The sequence below is a fragment of the Dromiciops gliroides genome, chromosome 2 (assembly GCF_019393635.1).
Source record: "Dromiciops gliroides isolate mDroGli1 chromosome 2, mDroGli1.pri, whole genome shotgun sequence".
In the NCBI taxonomy this organism is placed as follows: domain Eukaryota; kingdom Metazoa; phylum Chordata; class Mammalia; order Microbiotheria; family Microbiotheriidae; genus Dromiciops; species Dromiciops gliroides.
In genome coordinates this window covers 310,273,996-310,300,931 of record NC_057862.1, presented here as the reverse complement: position 1 = coordinate 310,300,931, position 26,936 = coordinate 310,273,996, and the positions used below count along the sequence as shown (strand labels likewise).

Genomic DNA, 26,936 nt, shown 5'->3' with positions numbered 1-26,936 from the left:
TCATCTAAAAAACTGAATTCCTAATGCTCTCCCTCCTTTTCGCTACCCCCTTTTGAGAAGGCAATTTTATATTAATTATACATCTGAGATCATGCAAAATATATGTCCATGTTAGCCATGTTGCAAAAGAAAACGCAGACAAAAAATAAAATAAGAAAAATAAAGAAAGGTTTGTTTTTTAAAAAGTATACTTCAATCTCTATTCAGAATTCGTCATTTCTCTCTCTGGAGGTGGATAGCATTTTTTCATCATGGTTCTTTTGAATGAATGTCTGTTTTAAAGGGATGCTTTCTTTGTTCCATTAAAGTTTTCTTCATATCTTTATTTTCCTGAGTTGATCGTGGGTAGCTATTTTGTGATCATTTCAATAGTCAACTTTAGGGTTTCTGTTCTTCAACGGACTTCGTGTATTAATTATAAACATTGTACATGAATGGCTTTGGTGGTTATTTTCCAGAACACATTCCACAAAATCAATGTGCTAAATTCTAGTAGGAAAAATACTGTTGGGTTATGCTGAGATTGTCAATGGGGAAGGGATTAGAAAAAGTTCTTCAAGGGAAATGAACAATCATTCTAGAATCGAGAAAAGGACATGCTCTCCTATTGGAAAGTCAACAGAACTGCCTGCATGTTAGGTTGTGTTTTGCAAATGGTGGCCACCCCTCTTAGTAGTATGTAAAGCCTACCTTGGAGAACATAAAGATTTTTGCTATAAAAAAATTGGAAACCTGGACCCTGCCCTAAGAAGTCAAACTGCCCAACTCTACCATATGCACATGACATACAAAGACTGATCTCTGTCAGTTTAGATTTTATATCCAATGAGCTTCTTCTGGGATAAAGAACTAATTTCCTTTGAAAATGATTTTAAAGTAAGTCTGAATGAAATAGTTACTTCAAGAATTTGTCTTGTTATTTAGCATTTAATAAAAGCATGAGGTGGCTATTAGAGATGGGGGAGAGAATAATGAGCAATACTCTACCCAAAACCTAAATCAAACCACAGAGTATCTCAGATTTACCCTTTGGGAGCATGAGGCACATTATATAAAGCAGCAACTTGTAGCATTCATACGAATACGCAGCAAAAGTATATTAGTGGACAGAAAGAATTATTGTGACTTTCAAATTTTCTGGCTTAATGACACTTTAAAAATTACAAGGCCTGGGAAAATTCAGAAAAATGAAAATGTTACATTCAACAATGCCAAAAACTCACCTCTTCGTAGGCAACTGGGTTGGTTTGCAAATCATTAGGAATTTCAGAATCACTTGCTAAAGCATCAAAAGAACTATAGGAAAGGAAATTCTGTCCCGAAGAATTATGGTCATTGGGCTTCAGAAAAGTGAATTCATATTTTCCTAACTCTGTAGGCAAACGTGGTTGGTTAGAATAAGGCAAAGTTCCATCTTCGTAGCCGGATGGGATTGTAGGCTTTGAGTAGAGATCTGGTGAGAAACAACCTAATGTCTTGTGCTTGGAGGATCTCCGGAAGCGTAGAATGATGGCCAATATAATTGTGATTAGAAATAGAATCGATATGAGGGCTAAAGCTACTACCAAGTAAAACTGTAGCTCAGACTGGTTACTGGAGGTGTCTGAGAGCTCCTCTTTCATCTCAGGCATTGCCTCTTGCAGACTGTCTGCAAAGACTAGGTGCAGTGCCACAGTGGCCGACAGAGGGGGCTGGCCTCCGTCTTGCACAGAGACCAGAAGGCGGTGCCGAGCTGCATCTCTTTCAGCCAAAGCCCGAGCAGTTCTGATCTCACCTGTGCGCAGCCCCAGGCTGAAGAGTCCCGGATCCGTGGCCTGCAGCACGCGGTAGGCTAGCCAGGCGTTGTGTCCCGAGTCTGCGTCCACCGCCACCACCTTGGTGACCAAGTATCCTGGCTCGGCAGAGTGAGGCACCATGTCGAAGAGGGCCGATCTGTCAGGCCCCAGGGCCGGGTAGAGAATGTTTGGGGCGTTGTCATTGCCGTCCAAGATGAACACCTGCAGGGTGACATTGGCACAAAGGGCTGGGGAGCCTGAGTCACAGGCCTGCAGCGTCAGCTCGAAGGTGCGGACCTGCTCATAGTCGAAGGAGCGCTGAGCGAAGATGGCTCCACTATGGCCATTGACCGACACGTAGGAGGACAGAGGCAGAGGGGCCAGGTCACTGCTGACGATGGAATAGGACACTCGGCCGTTCTCCTCCAGGTCTGGGTCGGAGGCTGAGACTCTTGCGATGGAGGCTCCAGAGGGGTTGTTCTCAGGGACGTACACAACGTAGGAAGGTTGGAGGAAAACGGGAGGGTTGTCATTGACGTCAGCTATGTGGAGGGTGAGGGTTTTGCTGGTGGACAGAGGGGGCTTTCCCTTGTCGGAGGCAGTGACTGTGATGTTATACTGTGGGGTCTGTTCTCGGTCGAGCGGCCCATCTGTCAGCAGCTTGTAGTAGTTCCTGGAAGAGGATTCTAGTTTGAAAGGTACATTTTCCTCTACGTGGCACGTGACCTCCCCATTGACTCCAGAATCCCGATCCTCAGTTTTGAACAGGGCAATCACGGTTCCTGACACTGCATCCTCTGCAATCGTGCTAGACACAGAAGTAAACGTCACTTCCGGTTGGTTGTCATTTTCATCTAGAATTTTCAGTATAACTTTGCATTCAGCAGCCATACCACCCCCGTCCCTTGCTCCTACACTCAGTGTATAACTTTCAGTGTCTTCGAAGTCTAGATGCCCTTGAGTTTTAATTTCTCCACTTTTGTGATCCAAGTGAAATATATTAAGAGCATTATCCACTGTGGTTTTAAAGAAATAGGTGATTTCTGCATTGATCCCTTCATCCTTGTCGGTGGCCAACACCCTTAGCACTGAGGAGCCTGGGGGCAGGTTCTCTCGAAGACTGACTTTGTAGAAGTCCTGACTGAAGACTGGGGGATTATCGTTGGCGTCTGTGACATTGATCCTGATCTGAGCTGTGCCGCTTAAAACTGGGTTACCTCCATCCACAGCCACCAGAACCAAGTAATGAGAACTCTGTATTTCTCGGTCCAGGGGTTTCTCCATTACTAACTCTGGATATTTCCTACCGTCTGGGCTCTCCTTTACAACCAAAGAGAAATGCTCGTTAGGGCTAAGTTGGTAACTTTGCAGGGAATTGACACCCACATCTGGATCTACAGCAGATTCCAGTCCAAACCCGGAACCCTTGTGGGATAATTCATTGATCTGTAAATTGATGGTATTTTGAAGAAAATGAGGTGGATTGTCATTAATATCTTGAATGACCACGATTACGTGAAAAACATTTAAGGGATTTTCAGCTACAGTTTCTACTGTCAGGGCACACACAGACTTCTTCCCGCACAAATGCTCCCTGTCTATTCTGTCGCTAATAAGTAATTCCCCGCTCTGAGTGCTTACGGCAAAATGCTTTTTCTTTCCATTAACTCGCAGCTTCCGAGCCGGCAAGTCCCCCATCTCCAGCCCCAGATCCTTGGCGAGATTCCCCACCACCGATCCTCTCGCCATCTCCTCGGGAATCGAGTAGCTGATGTGCTCAGAAAGCGCCCGGCAGAACAAAGAAACGAAGAAAGGATATAGTACTTGCCATCTCAGGACCTGACCCCTGGGTACTGCGTTCCTTCCCATACCTTTGGCTTTCTGTGGCACAATTAAGACTTGGTCCTGAGAATCTGCCTTGTAGATTTCCCTCGGTTCTTAAAAGTCGGTCAGGAAGTGTATGCGGTGCCCTTAATCTGTTTTTTTGGTGAATCCGGGAGGTCTGGGACAGGATCCGTGGAGCAGCGATTCTAAATAAGTGCCGGGTATCCTGTGTGATGTGATCCTTTGTGGCTCTGCAGGAAATTACCCTGCAGTAAACGCCAATAGATCTCGGGCTCCTTTTCTTTGTGGTTCGGTATTGGCCGACAGCGGCGCTCAGAGTCTAATCTAGTGAACTGCAAGAACAAACTCATCTAGCAAATGTTTGATTAACAAATAGGATCCAATCCGCTGAGCAGAAGCGAGAGAATCCTCAAAGTTTGTGACTATGGAGTTGGTCGTTTTGGGCTGTCTGTTTCTCAAGCGATGAGAGTAAGTAATCAGTGACTTCCATAACGAATAGAACAAATTGAAATGGAGGAAGGGGCGTAGTTGTTAATCGAAAGACATTTTTCTATTTTATGTTACTAAAATACTTTTTTTTTGGGGGGGGGAGGGAGAGTCCAGGCTTATACACCCCCTTATATACCGAAAGAATATTTCATTATTATTACATATTTGGTATAGGTTACTGGGGAGACCTATAAAATATAAACGAATAATTTTCCCACCAGTATAAAGGAATCATTCATTTAATACGTTGTTGTTGTTCAGTCGTTTCAGTAGTGTCCAACTCTTCGTGACCCCATTTTGGGGTTTTATTGGCAAAGATACTGAAGTGCTTTACCATTTCTTTCTTTATCTCATTTTTGCAGATGAGAAACTGAGGCAGGCAGGGTCAAATCACTTGCTTAGAGTCACACAACTAGTAAGTATCCGAGGCCGGATTTGAACTCATGAAGATGAGTCTTTCTGATTCCAAGCCCAGTGTTCTATCCGCTGCACCACCTAGCTTTCCTTATTTAATACTAACAGCATTTGAAAGATTCACTTATGTTTAATACAAACGCCTAAATGTAGGTTTCAAATCCATCCCAAAGGTGCATATACTTCCCATTTCAATAAAATTCATACTTCATATTTTCCAGGATCATTGCTCTCTCTCTCCTATTTGTATAGGATATAATAATAGTTTTCCCTGTTGGTCACAGCAAACACCTTCACTTATATAACAGTTCAGAGAGAAAGTCCCTTTTCACAAAAAAAAAAAATCCATAATTCCGAGATAAAGTCTCGTTCCATTTCTCCCTCAAATATTCTAGTATGGATTTTGTTCTTCCTCCTTCTCTCCCCTTTCCACCTTTTCTCTTTCCCGTCCTCCCCTCTTCCTATATATGTGTGATTTTTTTGCCTTACTAGATTGGCATTGTCTTCAACCCCACATTGCTACACATTCTGTTTATCCTAAATACTTTTCATTGCCATCTTTTAGTTTTATTGATACTTTTTCTTTTTAATATGGAATTCATTTCTATTTTTCATTGACTTTCATCTAAGTCTAAAGCAGGCAAAGTAAAATTTAAAGTGAAAGCCACTGTTTCAGGAATTAAGGGAAAAATTCTATTCTGTCATTCATGAACAGAAAGAGTAGAAATAGGGCAGGGGACACTATTGATATTGGGATTTGATCAATTTTGTAACGCACTAGATAATTATGCACTTCTCTTCATGATAGCTTCCTAGAAACCAGTTAGATTTTTTAAAACCACAAAGAGATTTCAAGCTTTTTTCTGTTTTCACAGTAACTGTGGTGAAGTGACAGAAATAGAGACTGAGGATGTGAAGAATTATAGCTTTTTAGTTATTCACAAACACTAACTTGGCTCCTAACACTTTAAGTGTTGGGCCTTTGTCCAATGACCAGACTACTATGAGAATAGAACTGAACCATTAATTATATTCTTACCATAAATTGAACGAAAACCCAAAATGGACCAAATGTAAAAATGGCCCATGGATTCTCCTTGGGAAGCAAATAAAGGAATTTGAAAAGTAAGTTTTACCCTGAGTCCAAGGAAAGTTAGAAACATAATTTATCCCAGCCTCTTTCAGTGCTCCTAATGAGCACTATGAAGATAATTGCTGTTTAAGCACCAATATCTGCGACCAAGAATGAAGACTCAGAGATTCTATGAAAAACTTCACTAGTTCCTCTACTAAAAGTAATGTATACATTCACACTTAGTAACTTCAATATGATGGTGGGCACTGGAAAGGATGGAGTAAAGATGCTTGAAAATATATTTTATATTTATGAAATGAAAGATCAAAGGTTTGGAGGCCACTCAGAAGCCTCATTCCCATAGATCATTAACATTTTCTTCAGAAAGAGAGACAGAAGGCACTGAACATATTAAACACTGAGTAACATTACAAAAATAAAATCGACAATGTATTTACAAAGGGTAAATAAAAGGTTACAGACGAATACAGAAATATTTGTGTGCAACCAAACCACTGACTTGTTATTGAAAACAAAAATCAACATCAGATTAGAAGAAAGTATAAGAAACGACTGCTTACAATCAGAACAGCTTGAACTCAAACTATTACAACTATCAATTTGTGCTACCCCAATGGAAATAGAAAAAAGGCAAAGATATTATCATTCTCTACCTGCAAAATTTAACTGAGGTAGAACAGTTTCCACAATGGGGAGTCCAAAAGAATCCAAAAACCACTCTAGTCAAGAACCACTTGATCTCCTTGCCAGATGAAGAGAGATCCTCAAAAAGGACAAGAGCTTACAATACAAATTGAACTGTAAAACACGTTGGATACGGGGGCAGCTAGGTGGTGTAGTGGATAAAACACCAGCCCTGGAAGCATAGAGGATCAATGGAAATGGTTTGAAGTTTAGGAAACACAACGGAGGATATGAGAAGATGCAATAAAATTAAAGGCTGTGAGGATTCTACGGAAAATTTGACATCCAACTAAATTGCATCACTTCACGGACATTCACAGATGAAGTGACAATGGATAGGCAGGAAATAGCATTGCTTTTTCATGATATTAAAAACTATTTTCATCATCAATAGGTGTGGACTATCACATTTTTACTCTATCCCTTTCAGGTTGAGTGGCTGGACCAGACCAAATAGAAACAAAGGAAATCTGTGTAGAGATGACAAAGTCCCAAACAATTTGGGGGAGGCATCATTTTACAGTATATCTCAGGGAGGGAAAGATACAAAAAAGAACTGGGGGTGGGGGGAAACTTTGGATGCCAATAATTACTCATCCATATTTCTACTTTGTCATGTTCATAAAATCTTTATGAGTATTATATACACACAAGGTATCCACGATGGAAATACGAGATGTGAAAAGAGAGGCTTTCCACAATATTATCTACATCAGAACATATCTTAATAGTCACACAAATATGCGAATAGTGCACAGAATACAAGATCTCTCTCTCTATCTCTCTCTCTGAATTTTGTTCTACTGAGCCAAGACCATTTGGCTCAGCAGAACAAAGCTCAACCTTAAGAAGTTTTCTTTCAACTAAGTGTCTCTCATTTGTATGCTAAGTTTTTTTTTTTGTAATAAAGTATTTTTTTTCCCATTACGTGTAAAGATAGTTCTCAACTTTTGTTTATACGAGCTTACAAATTTCAGATTTTTCTCCCTCCCTCCTCAAGTTTTTTTTTAAATAAAAGCAATCAGGGGAAGGTAGGTGGAGTAGTGGATAAAGCACTGGCCCTGGATTCAGGAGGACCTGAGTTCAAATCCGGCCTCGGACACTTGACACTAAGTAGCTGTGTGACCCTGGGCAAGTCACTTAACCCTAATTGCCGCACACAAAAAAATTAAAAAATAAAAGCAATCATTGATACAAAATATGCCTATTTTAAAAGATATAATAGAGGGAGAAATATATTTAACAAAGCTGTTTGTATGATCATGTAGGAAAAAGATATTCTCTACAGGTTTGCAGATGATATTGTGCTAATTGCACCAAGCACCAGAACACGGCGGGGATTTCTCAATGAAATCTGTGACTACTCCAAAGGGTCTGGTTTAACAATCCATATGTAAATGAGTGGGAAAATGCTTCCTTCCCTTCCCCCCTCCAGTCTATGACATAAGTTGGGTGATCTTTAAAGTAGAACATTATTATCATGCACTTCAGATGTACAATGAGTTGGAAGAGAGAAAGTTGAATTGCATTAAAGAAATAGAGAAGTCCTATTAATGACCCAAAGCTGCATCCTAGCACAAAAACCCATCTAAATATATATATATATGTATATGTATATATATATATATATATATATTCCTCATTAATGATATCCGGTTGTGAATCCTAGAACACCATACTTACTGGAAAAAATCTAAGTTGTGGGTAACTTTACACAAAGGTCAATGGAGAAATTATGGAAGTTGCAAATAGAAGAATTTCAGTATTTCCTATATGCAAAATATGGTGTAAGAGGTGCCATTCAAGAAATGAATAGTTGGATATGAAGTGAGAGTGAGGGATGAGAGATGGAAAATCTGAATGCATCTGGTATCCACAAAATGTAAAAAAAAAAAAAAACAACAACCTAGAGAAAGACCTCTACTATGATTTTCATTGGAAAAAACTCGTTGGACAAGATGAGAAAAACAATGGTTTGTAATCAGTACTGAAAAAGATTGTATAAATAGATGATTTCATAGAGCCATTAAAGCATATGAGATATATAGTGGTTTTTAGAAGAGATAGGTCTCTTATTCATCATTAAAATTCATTTTAGGGCCTTAGGATTTCCTCTGATCTCAAAAGAATTAGATCATCTCAGCAGGTATGTACAGGACTCAAAACAAACTTAGGAGTGAGAAATAGTAGGGGAAATTGACTATACAAGCTTGAAAACCCAAATGAACAACAGATGAATCATTCAACTGCTCAAAAAGATATTCCCTAGTTCAATACAGAGTCAAGGTCTAATCAAAAGTCGTTTATAAGGCTTTTACAATAAGGAATATATGCAATATTTAAATCAGCTTGCCACCTTTAACCATCTTTAAGGATGGGGACTGACTCTGTGCTGTCTTTGATATAGAGAATTCTCAGTTGAGGAAGTTCATTCTACCAATGCTGGACTGGAACCTTCTCTGCAATTTACAGTTTTATAGAGATGCCTATAGCACCAAGAGGTTAAATGACTTGGCCAGAAGTGAGCAGTCCATATGTGTCAGAGACAGAACTTGAAACCACTTCTTCCTCTATCCATGACACCACTACTAACTGCCATCTATGACAAGATAAACATTCAAACTGGATTCAAGCAAACATTTCCACCCAAATAAATATCACAAGTGTTGGTACTTCATCGAACAAATACACAAAATACCAAGACCATCTGTAAACAAAGGGAAAGTATTAATACAAGTCTACCAAGACAAGCATATTCAAGTTCTTCAAAACCATCCAATGGCTTCCTTTTCTTGAAATTAAATGTAAAAACTTATAGGAAAAGCTGTGACAATGCCTACAGAATGCTTACATCCCTCATTACCCATCCTCAGAGTCAATATAATGGAAAAAGTCAATCAATTAACTGATAAGGTCAGTTCAGTTTTTTGCATGATGTGGACAAAAGCTTTGAGACTGAATGAAAATTATGCTGCACAAAATGTCTATTGATTCCAAACAAACTACAGTATTGTTCATATTCTGTGTTAAATGTTGGTCAGAAAGACTTGCTATCAATAGTGGCATAGTAGAATATAAAAGATATTGATGATGTAGTATATTTATAAGCTCAAAGGAGTTAGTGTGGGATTGAGCCCATGTCAAGAAAGAGCATTTCTAATGAGTAATTTGCTCAATTACCAGTATAGTCTTGCCCACTGTAGGCATGGCAAAGAATACAAAATTAAAAAAAAAAACTACTGATAATACACAGTTGGAAATTTCTAGTTAGAAGAAAATTATACCACCACTGAAAAATGAGTGTAATGCTACATACCTTTAATAATGACTTAAAAGTTTAGTTAATTATTCAAGTAAAGAAAAACAAGTTTTTAAAAAAACAAACAACCCTTGAATGAAGGAGCAAGGCAAATAAAAGTATATAGTCCTATCAAACATTTTTAAAAATATTGTTCTGATAGGCATGCTTTGCATATTACCAGGCTACTTCCTCAAGGAGGGGGAAAAAATTGAAACTCACCTGAAGATCGGTCTGATCCTTTTGGACTAAAACTGTACCAGGCATACAACCTGATACTAACAGAGAGTTCTTTTTCTCACAACTCTCTTGACTAATTAAAGTATCTGCATAGTTGGGCTGAGGAAAGAGCATCTGGCTCTTTTCAGAGTCCATGGTGAGGGAAACCTCATGAGAGTAAGTCTTGAGATAAGCTCTAACTCCATCGATGCCCACAAATTGTGAAGCAGGGACTCCTGCAAAATGTCCGTTGCTTGATTCCAACAGTTTGGAAATCCTCCACTTGTGTAGCCTGAGTGCCATTAAGACTATAATGAATATAAAGAAAAGGCAGGAAACAGTAGCTACAGAAATGACCAAGTAGAGTGTGAGGCTTGAGTCCTGTTGGTCATCAATGGTCCTCAGGTTGCTAAGGTCTGAGAGGATTTCTGGGATACTGTCAGCCACAGCCACTGTAACACTGACTGTTGCAGATAAAGGCGGTTCCCCATTGTCAGTAACTGCCACCAGTAGACTCTGCTTGAGGGAGTCTTTGTCATGGAAAGCCCGAGCTGTCCTGATTTCACCTGTGTGCAAGCCCAAGGAGAAGAGCCCTGGTTCTGAGGCCTTGAGCAGACGGTAGGACAGCCAGGCGTTCTGGCCAGAGTCTCTATCCACTGCCACAACCTTAGTCACCAGATATCCTGGCTCTGCAGATCGAGGAGCCAACTCCACTCCTGTGGAGCCGTCTGTTGGGAAGGTAGGGTACAGGATTTCCGGGGCGTTGTCATTCTCATCTAGGATGAACAGAGTCAGAGACACGTTGCTGCTTAGAGGAGGGTTCCCGGAGTCCCGGGCAGTCACTCGTAGCTGCATGTCCCGGAATTGTTCATAATCAAAGGAGCGCAGAGCATAGAGGACACCAGTCTCAGAGTTAATGGAGACGTAGGAGGAGAGAGGAGTCCCATAAATGGTATCTTCTTCAATAGAGTAAATGATATGGGCGTTTTCCCCACTGTCCGGGTCACTAGCTGTCACTGAATAAATGGAAGCAGCTCTAGGATTGTTTTCCCGGATGTAACAGGCAGAGTAGGATGTCTGGCGGAAGGTGGGCGGGTTGTCATTGCTGTCTGCCACGTGTAGGGAAATGTGGGTGCTTGTAGATAACGGCGGAGTCCCTCGGTCTGTGGCTGTCACGGTGACATTGTATTCAGAGACCTGCTCCCGGTCTAGGGCTCTGTCTGTCATCAAACGGTAATAATTTCCATAGGATTTTTCTAATTTAAAGGGCAGGTGTTCAGGAATGGAACATATTACTTGACCATTATCCCCGGAGTCTCGATCATGCACGTTTAAAAGGGCAATCACGGTCCCAGGAGGTGAGTGTTCGAGGACTGAGCTGGTTAAAGAAGCTACAATAACCTCTGGAATGTTGTCATTCACATCCAGAACTGTAACCTGCACTTTCGCTCTGGTTAGGAGACCACCACCGTCCTGCCCTTGAATTTCCATTTCATAGATTGTAGACTCCTCAAAGTCCAGGGTTTCTTGAGTAAAGAGCTGAGCTGTTCGAGAATCCAGGTGGAAAATCTCCGAAGCTTCGTCTTTGAAGTATCTGACTGAATATGTCACTTCCCCATTAACTCCCTCGTCTGGGTCGGTGGCATTGGCTGTGAGCAGCAGTGTCCCTTTGGGCACATTTTCAGGAACACTCACGCTGTATTCCGACTGAGGAAACACTGGTGGGTTGTCGTTTGCATCAAGAACCACCACGCGTATTCGAGCGGTTCCTGATCGAACAGGATCTCCTCCGTCCGTGGCCGTAAGGGTGAGGTGGTGGACAGATTCTTCCTCCCGGTCTAGAACTCGCTCCAGCATCAACTCCGGGTTCTTGGCCCCATCAGCTCTGCTTTGCACGTGCAGAGAGAAGTGATGGTTTGGGCTCAGCTGGTAGTTCTGGAGGGAATTCATCTCCAAATCTGGATCCCTAGCATTTGGAAGTGGAAAACTCGTTCCTACTGCTGCATTCTCGCTGACTTTTATTTCCACTTGTTCTATCCGGAAGCGGGGAGCATGGTCATTAATATCCGTTACTTCTACTTCCACTCCATAAATGTTAATTTTGTCGTCCATTAGAATCTCGACATTTAAAAGGCACTTTGGGGTCTCGGGGCAAAGCTCTTCCCTGTCTATTCTGTCCGCTGTGACTAAACTGCCGCTTTTGACATTCAGAGCGAAATGGGGCGTCTTACCTCTGGAGATGATGCGGGCTCCGCGCTCCGACAGCGCCAGAGGCTCTAGTCCCAAGTCCTTGGCCACATTGCCCACAAAAGAACCTTTTTGCTTTTCCTCCGGTACTGAGTAACGGATCTGCCCGACCCCGGTCTCCCATAGCGTTCCAAGAAGAAAATAAAACAGAATTCGGCCCCAGCAATCCTGACGCCTCTGCGCAGCCTGGACCATTGTTGTCCTACTGCGAAAATGTAGGTTCCCAAGTAACTACGCTATATTAGAATTTGTCTTGGTTTCGATGTGTTCTGAGCTATCGGTATTTGCAGGCCAAATCGCGGACTCAGAGAGCTTATCAGCTCAACCTCTGATCAGCCCCGAGCGTGTGTATTTTTAATCTGCCAGCGTTTTCCTTTGTAGGAGTGGCCAAGATCCCGATGGATCTCTCACATTTCTTCTCCTGATTGGTGAACAGCGGCGCCCAGAGTCCTAACCAATTACTGCACCCTTTTAGGAAAACTAGATAGATTGTAAACATTAATGTTGTATTATAATTTCCTTCTGTGTTTTGACGTATATTTATAGGTCTGGTTCCGGTGTCCTTTGATGTTTTTCTCTGATAGTGATCACAATCCCTGTATTTCAAATGCCTATATTTCATTTATACCTATATAAATCTATCTCATGATTTATAGTTCCGTCAAAGATTTCTTTCATTCAAAATAAACATTTGGGATCCTGAGATTTCATTTTTAGAGAATTTAACAAAAAAAATCATTTCATCTCTTTACATATGTATTTTTCCCATTGTCATCGTTGATATATGAAAATCCAACATGCCCCACCCTCACTTTCAAAAGGGAAATAGTGCTTAGAATATTAATAATTCTCTGATTGAAACTGCATCAATTGAGCTGAAATGAAGCTACTAGCCTGGTAGGTTGAGTATTGTTATGACTTCTCATATCAAGACTAATATAAAATAGCCACAAACCAGGAAATTAAAAATGCAAAAATAATACTTAAAAAGAAGAAAATTGATAGGATGGTTTTCAAATGATCCCTGAACCTACAAGTTCACCACTACTATTGAGGATGGACATACTTTTTTTTTTGAGGCAATTGGGGTTAAGTAACTTGCCCAGGGTCACACAGCTAGTGTTAAGTGTCTGAGGCCGGATTTGAACTCAGGTCCTCCTGATTTCAGGGCCGGTGCTCTATCCACTGTGCCATCTAGCTGCCCCTGGACATACTTTTGAAAACAGTGGAAGTAACATTTGCCTACATTTATTGAAGTGCAAGTGGAAAGGGGGGGGGGGACTGATAACCACTAACAGTCTTAGATCACATTTTTCTTCACACACAAAACCATCTATATGACTTCACATGTATTTGACCTTATTGACTTTTGGGATCAATATTTTGTTAGTGCAAAGTTATACCAGATAATTAAAAATAAAACAATCTTAGCAGTAAAGAATGATGTAGCTATAACTTGAAAGGGGACATGTCATACATAAAATATTATAAAGTCAAGAACCCACCTGTGTAAGAGTATTCCTATGAGAATCAACATCACCATTTAATCCATTGATTAGCATGGAAGCAACATCTGGATTGAAAATATCAAGAGCTGGGAGACATTGATCAGCTGATTTCAAGTAATTAAATTCCGTGTTTCTTGGGTCTGATGCTACACACAGATTATAGGAATAAGGCAAAGTCCCTTCACTGTAGTTTGGGGGGACGTTGGGCCCAGACCTCGAGCAAAGATCTACTTGGAAACAACCCCATGCTTTAGGACTGGAGGATCTCCGAAGGCGAAGGGCAATGGCCAGTGTCACTGTCATGAGAAACAGCATAGATATTAGGGCCAGAGCCACTACCAGGTAAAACTGCAGCTCAGACTGGGAATTCGAGGTGTCTGAGTGCTCCTCCCTCATCTCCGGGAGCGCCTCCTGCAGACTGTCGGCAAAGACCAGGTGCAGAGCCACAGTGGTGGACAGAGGGGGCTGGCCTCCGTCCTGCACGGAGACCAGTAGGCGGTGCCGAGCTGCATCTCGGTCAGTCAAAGCTCTTGCTGTCCTGACCTCGCCTGTTCTCAGTCCCAGGCTGAAAAGCCCGGGGTCTGTGGCTTGCAGCACATGGTAGGCCAGCCAGGCGTTGTGGCCCGAGTCAGCGTCCACCGCCACTACCTTTGTGACCAGGTAGCCAGGCTCTGCAGAGCGAGGGACCATGTCAAAGAGGGCAGAGCTATCGGCCCCCAATACTGGGTAAAGAATTTTCGGGGAGTTGTCATTGCGGTCAACGATGAACACTTGAACGGTCACATTGGCACTGAAAGAGGGGGAGCCAGAATCCTGGGCTTGTAGAGTCAGCTCGAAAGTTCGGACCTCTTCATAATCGAAGGAGCGCTGAGCAAAGATTTCTCCACTATGGCTATTGACCGAAACGTAGGACGACAGTGGCACCAAGGCCAGGTCACTACTGATAATGAAGTAAGACACCCGGCCATTCTCTTCTAGATCCGGGTCAGAAGCTGAGACCCGGGTGATTGACGCTCCAGAGGGGTTGTTCTCGGGAATGTAAGCGACGTAGTATGGTTGGAAGAAAATGGGAGCATTGTCATTGATGTCAGCGATATGTAAAGTGAGGGTTTTACTGGTATACAAAGGAGGGTTTCCCTTGTCTGTGGCAACCAATGTGATGTTATACTCCGGGGTCTGCTCCCGGTCCAGGGTCCCGTCTGTCAGTAGCTTGTAGTAATTCCTGGAAGAGGATTCTAGTCTGAAAGGGATGGAATTTGATTGCATATAACATGATATTTCTCCATTATCCCCAGAATCTATGTCACGTGTTTTGAAGAGGGCAATCACTGTTCCAGGTAATGAGTCTTCCAGGACAGAACTGACTAGGGATGTTACTGTTATTTCAGGTGCGTTGTCATTCTCGTCTTGTATGTCTATGACAACTTTACACTGTGTAGAAAGACCTCCCCCATCCTTAGCTTCTACAGCCATTGTAACTCTTTTTGTGTCCTCAAAATTCAGGGGCCCTTTGGTTCTGATTTCGCCTGTGTTTGGATCCAGGGAGAACATCTGCCGGGCATTCTGGGTGATGCTGGTGAAAGAGAAGGTAATTTCCGAATTGACCCCCTCATCTTTGTCTGTGGCTGTCAGGCAAAGCACAGAGGAACCCAGGGGTAAATTTTCCCGAAGACTAGTTCTATAGAGGCCCTGACTGAAGACTGGGGGATTATCATTGGCGTCAGTGACATTTATCCTGATTTGAGCTGTGCCACTGAGAGGGGGATCTCCCCCATCCACAGCTGTTAGGACCAAATAATGAGAACTTTGCATTTCTCGGTCCAGAGGTTTCTTCAATACTAATTCTGGGTATTTTCCACTATCATGATTTTCTTTTTGTACCAATGAGAAATACTGACTAACACTTAGATAGTAATTGTTGAGTGAGTAGATAGTTATATCGGGATCACTGGCTGATTCAAGAATCCATTGCGCACCTGGTAAGGTCGACTCAACAATTTCTAAATTTATTTCATTTTGACTGAACTGTGGAGCATGATCGTTAATATCCTCAATCGACACAGTGACATGAAAAATATTTAAAGGATTTTCAACCACAGCTTCCAGTTGCAGTTCACATACAGGTCTTTCCTTACATATCTCCTCCCGGTCTATTCTGTCGCTGACCAATAATTCCCCGCTCTCCTTGCTCACGCGAAAGTATTCCCTCTCCGCACTCACCCGCAGCTTCCGAGTCGGCAGGTCCCGGACTTCCAGGCCCAGATCCTTGGCGAGGTTCCCCACCACCGATCCTTTCGCCATCTCCTCGGGAATCGAGTAGCTGATGTGCTCGGAAAGCGCCCGGCAGAACAAAGACGCCAGGAAGGCACAGAGTACTTGCAGCTTAGGGATCCGTCTACTCTCAGCCGGATTGCCTCCCATCTTTCTGGCTTCCAGCTCTGCCGAGTAGCTGTTTGTACCACTGCCGCAATCCTCCAGAAATATGAGTCTGAGACCCAGTTATATTCCTTTGAAGTGAGGGTTCCCCAGGAAAGGGTCTGTGGCGCAGCAAGAGCGCGTGAGTCTGTGCTGGTCTCCTCTTTTCTGTGTGTTTTATGACGGTGCAGGAAGTTCCAGCTTCAGCTCTAATTCCGTACTGGCCAGCAGCGGCGCCCAGAGGTTCATTCCCAAATTGCAACATTATTTCGCTTTCTAGAACCAATCTTTGCAACTCAAGAACATAATTATTTTTCTTCTTCTAAGAGCTTCGTCCTCTAAATATTCAACGGGTTTGAATTCTTTCTCGTGTACGTGCAGGGAACAGAAAAATACAGAAAATGCCGTACTTAGTCCACCCGCTGACGAGCCCAGTATGTCAATGACCTTAAAGAAATTTTGCTGAGGAGACACAGAGATGAATGGAGACCGAGAGGGGGATTGCGAGAGGGGACGACTGTAGTTTCCTTCCATGACAGCCAGATACGTGAGATCAGATTTTTTTTTTACTGCTAATAGCTATAATTTCTTATAATAAAGATATAATTCTATGAATTTATTTTTTAAAAATCCCTTTGAGTGGAAATTCCCTACAATAATTATTTTAAAAGGCGCATTTTACAAATCATTTCCAGACGTTAGAATACTCTGATTCCCACGGATTGGGGGGGAAAGTCAAACTGATCATGGTGATAATTGTCACCAATGACAATGCAGTTGAAAGAATTCGTGAGTCAATTTCTTTTCTTTTTTTTTTTTGCGGGGCAATGGGGGTTAAGTGACTTGCCCAGGGTCACACAGCACACAGTGTCCAGTGTCTGAGGCCGGGTTTGATCTCAGGTACTCTTGAATCCAGGGCCGGTGCTTTATCCACCTAGCCGCCCCCTTCGTGAGTCAATTTCAAGTGCTTCTTTTCAAATCAGCCATTAACAACACTATTTTAAAAAGGAACAAATGCCCAGAAACAAGCTATTCTTATTCACTTTCATGGACATTTTTGTGCTATCTTTGATTTAATGTTAATGCTTCTTTCCTTAAAAGTTCCAGAAGACACCCAACACTTATTTAGTTGTTGAAGACATATTTACTTCAATTCAAACACTTAGAGAATTGTTGGGAGAATTGTATTGGAAACAGCAGAGTGGGCAGAATCACTATCCTGAACTGTTTCTTTGGGGGTGTTCTGGATTTGTATTGAGAAAGAATTAACTATGAAAAAAATAAATGGGGAACACTTAAGTCTCCTACAAATTCAGCATTTCGTATTCTGATTTACCATAAGGAAGCCCAGAGAAAGAAGCTTTGCTTACCAAGTATTATTATGAATGTCCAAATCAAAGCATCACTGAAAGAACAGCAGATATGGGCAGAACTTAAGAAGTTCAGTGTTGAAAAGGATAATATCATAAATAAATTATGGATTGATGGAATTATGGAAAAGCGTACCTGTCAGATGTGTAAATAAGGGAAGAGTTAATGACCAAATGAGATAGAGAGGATCATGGGAAGTAAAATACATAATTTTGATTATATGAAAATAAAAAAAGCTTTTGCACAAAAACCCCAATGCACCCCAAATTATAAGGAAAACAGGAAACTGGAAAAAGATTTACAGCAAGTTTCTCTGATAAAGGCTTCATTTCTCAAATATATATGGAACTGAGCAAAATCTATAAAAAAAATATGAACCATTCCTCAATGATCAAAGGATATGAAAGGCAGTTTTCAAAAGAAGAAATCAAAGCTATAAATAGTCACAAAATGTTCTAATGCATTATTAATTAAAGAAAAACAAATTAAACAACTCTGATACTGCCTCACACCTATCTGATTGGCTAACATGACAGAAAAGGAAAATGACATGCCAGAAAGGATGTGGAAAAATTAGGACACTAACACACTATTGGTAGTTTTGAACTAGTCTGACCATTCTGGAGAACAATTTGGAACTATGCCCCAAATACTATAAAACTATGCATGCTCTTTGACCCTGTAAGACCACTACTAGGTTTGTGCCCCAAAGAAAAAAAAGTCCCATATATACAAAATATTCATAGCAGCTCTTTTTTTTTGTGGTGGCAAAGAATGGGAAATTGAAGGAATGCCCATCAGTTGGGGATTGTCTGACAATTTGTGGTATATGATTGAGATGGCATACTATCGTGCTATAGATGATGAGCAGGTTGGCTTAAGAAAAACTTGGGAAGACATATGCATCAACGCAACGTAAAATGAGCAGAACCAGCAGAACTTGTACACATTACCAGCAATACTGTAATAATGATCAACTGTGGAAGACAGCTATTCTGATAAGGACAATGATCTAAGATAATTCCAAAGGACACCTGATAAAAGTCCTATTTATCTTTAGAAAGAGACCTGAGTGCAGATGGAAGCATCCTTTTAAAACTTTATTTTTCTTTTGTTTTTTTGCATGTGTGTTTTCTTTTGCAATATGCTAATATGAAAATGTTTGGCATGACTTCACATGTAAAATGAACAACATATTGCTTGTCTTCTCAAGGATTAGGGAAGAGAGATAGGGAGAGAATTTTGAACTCAAAAAATGTTTAAATGAATGTTTAAAATGTTTTACATGTAATGTGGAAATATTTAAATAAATAAATAAAAACATATTTTTTGGGGGGGGCAGGGCAACGAGGGTTAAGTGATTTGCCCACGGTCACACGGCTAGTAAGTGTCAAGTGTCTGAGGCTGGATTTGAACTCAGGTCCTCCTGAATCCAGGGCCAGTGCTTTATCCACTGTGCCACCTAGCTGTCCCAATAAAAACATATTTAATAAAAAGAAGCTCTGTGTTCAACTTCTTTAATTACAGGCCAATTCCCTAAGTTCCCTGTTTTTAAATAGAATATTTTAAAATATTACTTGGTGATGACTCCACTATCCAATACTCAGTAAGACACGAGTTATATTTTTTACTAGAAACATGTTTTACTCTAGCACACTCATACTATTCCATCGACTCTACCTCCTGGACAACAAGCTCCAACAGAGAGACCAGATTTTCCATATACAGATGACAAATTTCACCTGGGCAATAGAGTACACTAAATGAGACTCTTAGGGGATTTTAGGTCCCTTAAGGACTTAGATTTTAATATTCTTTGCTCAGAAGTAACACTGAGTTGCTCAGAAGAAGGTGTTTCCCTAGAACCTGGAAAGAAGCAGCTGATAGCTAAAACATCAAAATCTGTAATTTTCTATGAATATTTTCAGACTAAGACAATAAACGTATTGAACCAGAAAAAAAGGTTAGTCTAAAGCTAACCTTGACCTTCTTTAGCAGTATTGTGGCCAAGCATAAAGAATCACTTCTCTGTGCAAATATAACATTTCAAATGTAAAAGGCAGTACAAATATGAAGGGCATCACCCAGAGTAGAATAATAAATATTGCATTAATTATTAGTTTAATGATGACAAATAAAAGAATGTGATATTTTACCAACCTAGCAATGACCAAACAAAAATAAAGAAAAATTTCCTGAGTTATTCCACTTTCTTTGAAGAGAACTAAGCCAAAAACCAACGTAATAGATAATGAAGAAATAAGATAATTATTGATACGATGAAAGAAACTCACGGAAATGAGAGCAGGATCTCTGGCAGAAAACTCTGAATCCTCTGGTATTAACAAGGGCTCCTTTTTCTCACAACTCTGCTGACTAATTAAAGTATCTGCATAATTGGGCTGGGGAAAAAGCATTTGGCTCTTCCTAGAATCCACAGTGAGAGAAACTTCATGGGAATAAGTCTGGAGAAAAGCCTGGATCCCATCAAGGTCCACAAACTGGGAGGGCGGGATGTTGCCCAGTTGTCCACTAGAGGACTGTAACAGCCGCGAATTTCGCCAGTATCTTAACTTGATCACCAGTAAGACAATGACAAAGACAAAGAACAGAGAAGACACTACCGCCACAGCAATGACAAGATAAAGAGTGAGACTTGCATCTTCCAGATGCGCTGCAGTCTCCAGATTGCTGATATCTGAGAGGATCTCAGGGATGCTGTCAGCCACAGCCACTGTGATACTGACGGTGGCAGACAGAGGTGGTTCCCCATTGTCCATGACTGCCACCACCAGATTTTGCTTGAGGGCATCTTTGTCTAGGAAGGCCCTGGTTGTCCTGATCTCCCCTGTGTGCAGACCCACAGAGAACAGCCCAGACTCTGTGGCCTTCAGCAGACGGTAGGACAGCCAGGCATTCTGGCCCGAGTCTCTATCTACCGCCACAACCTTGGTCACCAGATATCCCGGTTCTGCAGATCGAGGGGCCAACTCCATTCCAGTGGAGCCATCTGTGGGAAAGGCGGGGTACAAGATTTCTGGGGCGTTGTCATTCTGATCCAGGATGAACAGAGTCAGAGACACATTGTTGCTGAGAGGTGGGTCTCCCCCGTCCTTGGCTGTTATTTGAAGCTGCAAATCCCGAAACTGTTCATAATCAAAAGATTGAAGAGCATAGAGGACGCCAGTCTCAGAGTTAATAGAGATGTAAGAAGAGAGAGAGGCCCCGTGGAGAATGTAGTCCAAAATGGAGTAAGTGAGTCGGGCGTTCTCTTCGGTGTCTGAGTCACTAGCAGTCACGGAATAAATGGAAGAACCTCTTGCATTATTTTCAGGGATGTAGGCAGAATAGGATGTCTGACCAAATCTGGGTGGGTTGTCATTGGTGTCTTCTACTTGTAGGGGGATGTGAGCGTCTGTAGACAACACTGGAGTTCCTTGGTCTTTGGCTGTTACTGTGACGTTGTACCTGGATATCTGTTCCCGGTCTAGGGCTCTGTCAATTACCAAACTATAATAATTTGCATAGGATTTTTCTAATTTAAAAGGCAAGTGACCCGGAATGGAACATGTGACGTGACCATTATCCCCAAAGTCTTGGTCGTGCACCTTTAAAAGGGCGATCACCGTTCCCGGAGGTGAGTTTTCGGGGACTGAACTGGTGAAAGAAGTAACTGTCATCTCTGGAGAATTGTCGTTCACGTCTAGAACTCTGACCAATACCTTTGCGCTAGTCAGAAGACCACCACCATCCTGCCCTTGGATTTCCATTTCATAGATTTTCGATTCTTCATAGTCTAGTGATTCTACAAGAAATATTTCCCCCGTCCGGGAATCCAGGTGGAAAATCTCTGAAGCTTTGTCGTCGATGTTCCGAAAAGAATAGGTCACTTCCCCATTGACTCCCTCATCCAAATCCGTAGCGTTCACTGTGAGCAGCGGTGTCCCCTTAGGCAGGTTCTCCGGAACACTCACGCTGTACAAGGACTGAGTAAACACCGGGGTGTTGTCATTCGCATCTAGGACCAGCACGCGGATTCGAGCAGTTCCTGAAAGGCCCGGATCTCCCCCATCCAAGGCCTTGAGGGTGAGGTAGTGAACTGATTCCTCCTCCCGGTCCAAGGCCTGTTCCAACACCAGTTCCGGGTACTTGACCCCATTTGCCCCACTAAGCACATTCAGAGAGAAGTGATTGTTCTGGCTCAGCTGGTAGCTCTGGAGGGAATTTACTCCCTCATCTGGATCCCTCGCACTGGGAAGTCCAAAACGAATACCTGGTGCCGCATTTTCATTAATTTTTATTTCTACTTCATCTGTCCGGAAGCTTGGAGCATTATCATTAATGTCCGTCACTTCTATTTCTAAGCCATATATTTTCACCTTGCCCTCCATTAAAATCTCCACATTTAAAAGACAGCTGGAAATACCGAGACAGATTTTCTCTCTGTCTATTCTGTCCGCGGTGACCAAACTGCCGCTTCTGACATTGAGAGCGAAATGCTGCTTACCTCCGGAGACTATGCGGGTTCCGAGCTCCGACAACTTGCGGGGCTCCAGTCCCAGGTCCTTGGCGATGTCACCTACGAAAGAGCCCTTCTCCATCTCCTCCGGAATCGAGTAATGGATCTGCAGGGCCCCGGTCTCCCACAGCGATCCCAGGAGACAGCAAAGCAGGATTCGCCCTCTGCAGTCCCAAAGCTTCTGCAGAGAGATCATCACTGTTGACCTGTTTAGATTTCCTATTTTTCAAGTTATCTCTGGACTGATTCTTATTTCCTCAAGATGTCGGGGTTATTGTCATTTACTGGCAGAATCAAAAAGGCTCCAAGGCTCTTGATATGAATCTCCGTGAAAATCAGGAACAAGCGTTTCTTGATCTGGGGTTCTTTGTGTTGTGGGGAAAAGAATAGGCAGGCAGGATTTCACCGTGCCTTTCTCTTCCTGATTGGTGAACAGCGACGCCCAGAGCTTTAATCTCTTACTGCATCCTTTTAGGCAAACAGTAGATTACCGAAATAGCATTACTGTATGTGACTTCCTTGTTTTTGTTTTACATGCATTTCTTTACACAAAGTGAACACCGATAGTCCCGAAATGCAGTTTTCAGTTAGTTATGCAAATGTAAATGCTTCTTGTAGCTTCTAATTGCAATTACTTTTCCCCATTAAACACTTGGAATACCAGGGTTTCATTATTAGGAATTATAAAATTAAAAAGTAACTTAAATCCTTTTAAAATGTAAGTATATGAGAGTTAATTTTCATCTCCATAAATGTCTAATTTTTTTCTCATTTCACTTTAGAGAAAACATTTCCCCAATAATTTGTTTGAAGTTTCACCTAATTAGCAAAGAATGCTGAAGTAGGCGCTATCAGAACCAAAATATCTTAAGTTCTTTTAAAAAATTAGTCTATAATAAGACAATAACTTCAATAAAACTAACAATATTTTTGATAATTCTCAAGGGCAAGAAAATTAAATATATTTTAAACCTTATCGAAAAGATTCACCAATTCATCACCATACCACTTCTGTTGACAAAAAGAAATCGTCAGTAACCATATTGAATATAACATTTCCACATACAATTAAAGACTCAAGTTCATGGACATGTTAAACAGTGGCAGTGGAGGTGAAAGTTGACATCTACTTTATCTCATACCTATATGGAACTAAGGATGAGATGGTGTAATTATGCCATAGGTATACAATTATATCAATCAATCAACATAAAATAATTTTAGGTCAACGCTATAACTACAAGTTGTTTGCACATGATTTTAGGTAAAAAGATGTGAAATTTGATATGCAAAATAATATTATATTTAGTAGAAGCCTACCTGTGAATGAGTGTTCGAATGACAATTGACATCACCATTTAAATTACTCTTGAATAACATGGAAGCAATATCTGTGTTGAAAAGACCTGGAGGACATTGCTCAATTGATTTCAGATAATTAAAGTCTGTGTTTCCTGGGTCTGATGCTACACACAGATTGTAGGAATAAGGCAAAGTCCCTTCACTGTAGTTTGGGGGGACGTTGGGCCCAGACCTCGAGCAAAGATCTACTTGGAAACAACCCCATGCTTTAGGACTGGAGGATCTCCGAAGGCGAAGGGCAATGGCCAGTGTCACTGTCATGAGAAACAGCATAGATATTAGGGCCAGAGCCACTACCAGGTAAAACTGCAACTCAGACTGGGAATTCGAGGTGTCTGAGTGCTCCTCCCTCATCTCCGGGAGCGCCTCCTGCAGACTGTCGGCAAAGACCAGGTGCAGAGCCACAGTGGCGGACAGAGGGGGCTGGCCTCCGTCCTGCACGGAGACCAGTAGGCGGTGCCGAGCTGCATCTCGGTCAGTCAAAGCTCTTGCTGTCCTGACCTCGCCTGTTCTCAGTCCCAGGCTGAAAAGCCCAGGGTCTGTGGCTTGCAGCACATGGTAGGCCAGCCAGGCGTTGTGTCCCGAGTCAGTGTCTACTGCTACCACTTTGGTGACCAGGTAGCCGGGCTCCGAAGATCGAGGGACCATATCGAAGAGGGCTGAGCTGTCGGGCTCCAGTGGCGGGTAGAGGATATTCGGGGAGTTGTCATTTCGGTCCAAGATAAACATTCGCACAGTGACATTGGTGCGGAGGGAGGGGAAGCCTGCATCCTGGGCCTGCAAGATCAGCTCGAAGGCACGGACCTGCTCATAGTCGAAGGAACGCTGAGCAAATAGGTCCCCACTGTCACCATTGACTGATACGTAGGAGGATACAGGCAGGGAGCCCAAGTCGCTACTGAGGATGGAGTAGGACACGTGACCGTTCTCTTCCAGATCTGGGTCAGTAGCTGAGATTCGGGCTATGGAGGCTCCAGCGGGGTTGTTCTCAGGGACATAAACGACGTAGGAAGGTTGGAGGAAAACGGGAGGATTGTCATTGATGTCCGAAACGTACAGGGAAATGGTTTTGCTGGTGGATAGAGCAGGATTCCCCTTGTCTGTGGCTGTCACAGTAACATTATATTCCGGGATCTGCTCCCGATCCAGTGCCCCGTCTGTCAGTAGCTTGTAGTAATTTCTGGAAGAAGATTCTATTTTAAAGGGAACCGTTCCTTCTATATAGCACACAATCTCCCCATTCTCTCCAGCGTCTTTATCATATGTTTTAATCAAAGCAATTACTGTCCCAGGCACTGTATCCTCAGGAATAGGACTGGACAGAGACGTTAGTGTTATTTCTGGAACATTGTCATTTTCATCCTTAACTTCTAAAACAACTTTGCATTGAGCAACTAGAGAGCCAGCATCCTTGGCTTCCACATCCATGGTGTATACCTTTGTTTCTTCAAAGTCCAAAATCTGCTTAGTAATGATTTCTCCAGTGGTGGGATCCAGTTTAAACTTGTGTAAGGTGTCTTTGGCGATTCTTGTGAAGGAGAAGGTAATCTCTGCATTGACCCCCTCGTCCTTATCTGTGGCTGTCACCTGCAGCACCGAAGATCCAGGGGGCAGGCTCTCTGACACGCTTGCTCGGTAGACATCTTGACTGAAGACAGGAGGATTGTCATTAGCATCCGTGACTATGATACTGATCTGAGCAGTGCCACTTCGGACGGGATCACCCCCGTCAATTGCCGTCAAGATCAAGTGGTGGGAACTCTGGATTTCTCGGTCGAGGGATTTCTCAACCACCATTTCTGGGTATTTGCTGCCATCGGGATCATCTTTCACCCTCAGGGAAAAATAGGGGTTTGAGTTTATCTGGTAAAATTGCAAAGAATTGAATCCAACATCTGGATCCTCTGCTGATTCAAGAATTAATTTAGCGCCTGGAAGTACAGATTCACTGATTTCTAAACTTAATTCATTTCGACTGAATCGCGGTTCATGGTCGTTAATATCCTGAATCGTTACAACTACATGGAAGATATTTAAAGGATTTTCCACCACTATTTCCAGTAGTAATTCACAGACCTGTCTTTTCCTGCATATCTGCTCTCGATCTATTCTGTCACTGACCAGCAGATCTCCACTGTTTGCGTTCACAGTAAAGTATTTCTTCTCCCCAGTAACACGCAGTTTACGAACCGGCAGATCCGGGATGCTGAGCCCCAGATCCTTGGCAAGATTCCCCACCACCGACCCTTTCTCCATTTCCTCTGGAATAGAGTAGCGAATCTGCTCGGAGAGCACGCAGCAGAACAAAGAAGCCAAGAAGGGAAATAGTACTTGCCTTCTCAGAGTCATTCCCGGCTCCCGGGAGTGGCGTCGCATTCTTTGACCTCAGCTCCACTGCCTCTGTGATCCCGAGGAACTGTAGTTTAAACCAACGTTCTAATAGTCCGTAGCGAAGGAAAACCAGCCTGTGCCCTTTGCTTTGTGGCTCTGAAAGCCGTTTGTTCTGAGGGGCAAGATCTGCGCAGCAGGAATAATAAGTGAGTATGCGCTGGGTCTCCTGTCGGCTCCCCGACTAATGACTGTGCAGGATATTTCTTTGCAGGAAGTTACAGGGCATTGCTTAGCAGTGTCTCTCCGTCCTGGCCAACAGCGGCGCTCCGAGGTTTTTTTAAGGAACTGCAAAGCTACGTGGATTTCTAGAATCAATCTTCCAAGCCCTAAATTTTATTATTTTAGTCTTTTAGAAAGAGACTCATGATAGCCAAATAATTTGAATTTTAGTTCGTTTCTCTTAGTGATAGCTTCAAAAGAGGTTTCAAAGCCTACAGTCTCCATTTCCCTTTTAAGTCCCAAGAGATAATGCTACGCCACAAACCTTTAGTGTATGCTTTTATCAAAATCCTTTCTAAAGTCAGATTTCTGCAAAATGTTTTTAAAAGCCATTGTTCTGCAATTCATTTTTCGGCCCAAGAGAAACCCTCATTTGTTTTAAAGCAGGACACTAAGAAACGTAGAGTAACTGAACAAACCAAACGTAATCACCAAAATTATCACTATAAATCAATCCTTTACAGGTTTTACCAATCCTTTCAATGAGGTGAGGAAGGGGAAGGGGGCCACTTAGCTGGAACTAACTTACTGGAATAGGCCCTTTCTTCTCAAACTCAGAGATTGTCTTTTTCTTAGATCGAAGAAGTCTTGGGTGGGCTTAGCACTTTGATCGGCTATTCTTGGCAGACGCTTCCCTAAGCTTAGTATTCTATGGAACTGTTTCCTTACTTTGCTCAGAGTTTAGGGAAATGAACTGGAGGTCACAAAGAACAAGCAGAAACATTTTGTCTACTAAAATGCTCCTCTAGAACTATTTTGAACTCTTTTTGAATGAGTATCAAATATGAAAAAGAAATTAAAAGCTCTTGCCCCAATATTTCGGTACTTTGATGCCCCATAGTTTCAGCCCCGCTAATGTTTTCTTTAAATAGGCAGGATTGAAAGTACCCTACCACTTAAGAGAGGCTTTGAGACCTGCCCAAAACTTCAACACTTGCTCATTTATCTCTACAAATTTAGCTAGACTGGTCCATTGATAACAGAGGCAGTATCCGTCAGTGGTCTATACTTTGAATCTTTCTAACTTTTAAAAAATTTTATGGTAACTGTTGTTCAGTCTTGTCTGATTCTTCATGACCCTATG

General features: G+C 42.2%; 1 protein-coding gene across 22 annotated transcripts in view; it reads right to left on the bottom strand.

The window, feature by feature from the left end:
- The window catches only part of LOC122740066 (protocadherin gamma-C4), a 249,367-nt gene that overhangs the window by 74,644 nt on the left and 147,787 nt on the right, over nt 1-26,936 (bottom strand). Inside the window, exon 1 of one of the 22 annotated variants that reach the window (XM_043981873.1) lies at nt 23,201-25,814. The exons of 17 other annotated variants lie outside the window; for them this stretch is intronic. In XM_043981873.1, coding sequence (XP_043837808.1) covers nt 23,201-25,618 — 2,418 coding nt within the window. In that variant the 5' untranslated portion in view covers nt 25,619-25,814. Of the gene's footprint in view, nt 1-1,223; nt 3,839-9,823; nt 12,400-13,572; nt 16,176-19,655; nt 22,441-23,200; nt 25,815-26,936 lie in introns of those variants that run through there. 4 more of the 22 variants (XM_043981870.1, XM_043981865.1, XM_043981857.1 and 1 more) reach the window with 4 other exon arrangements.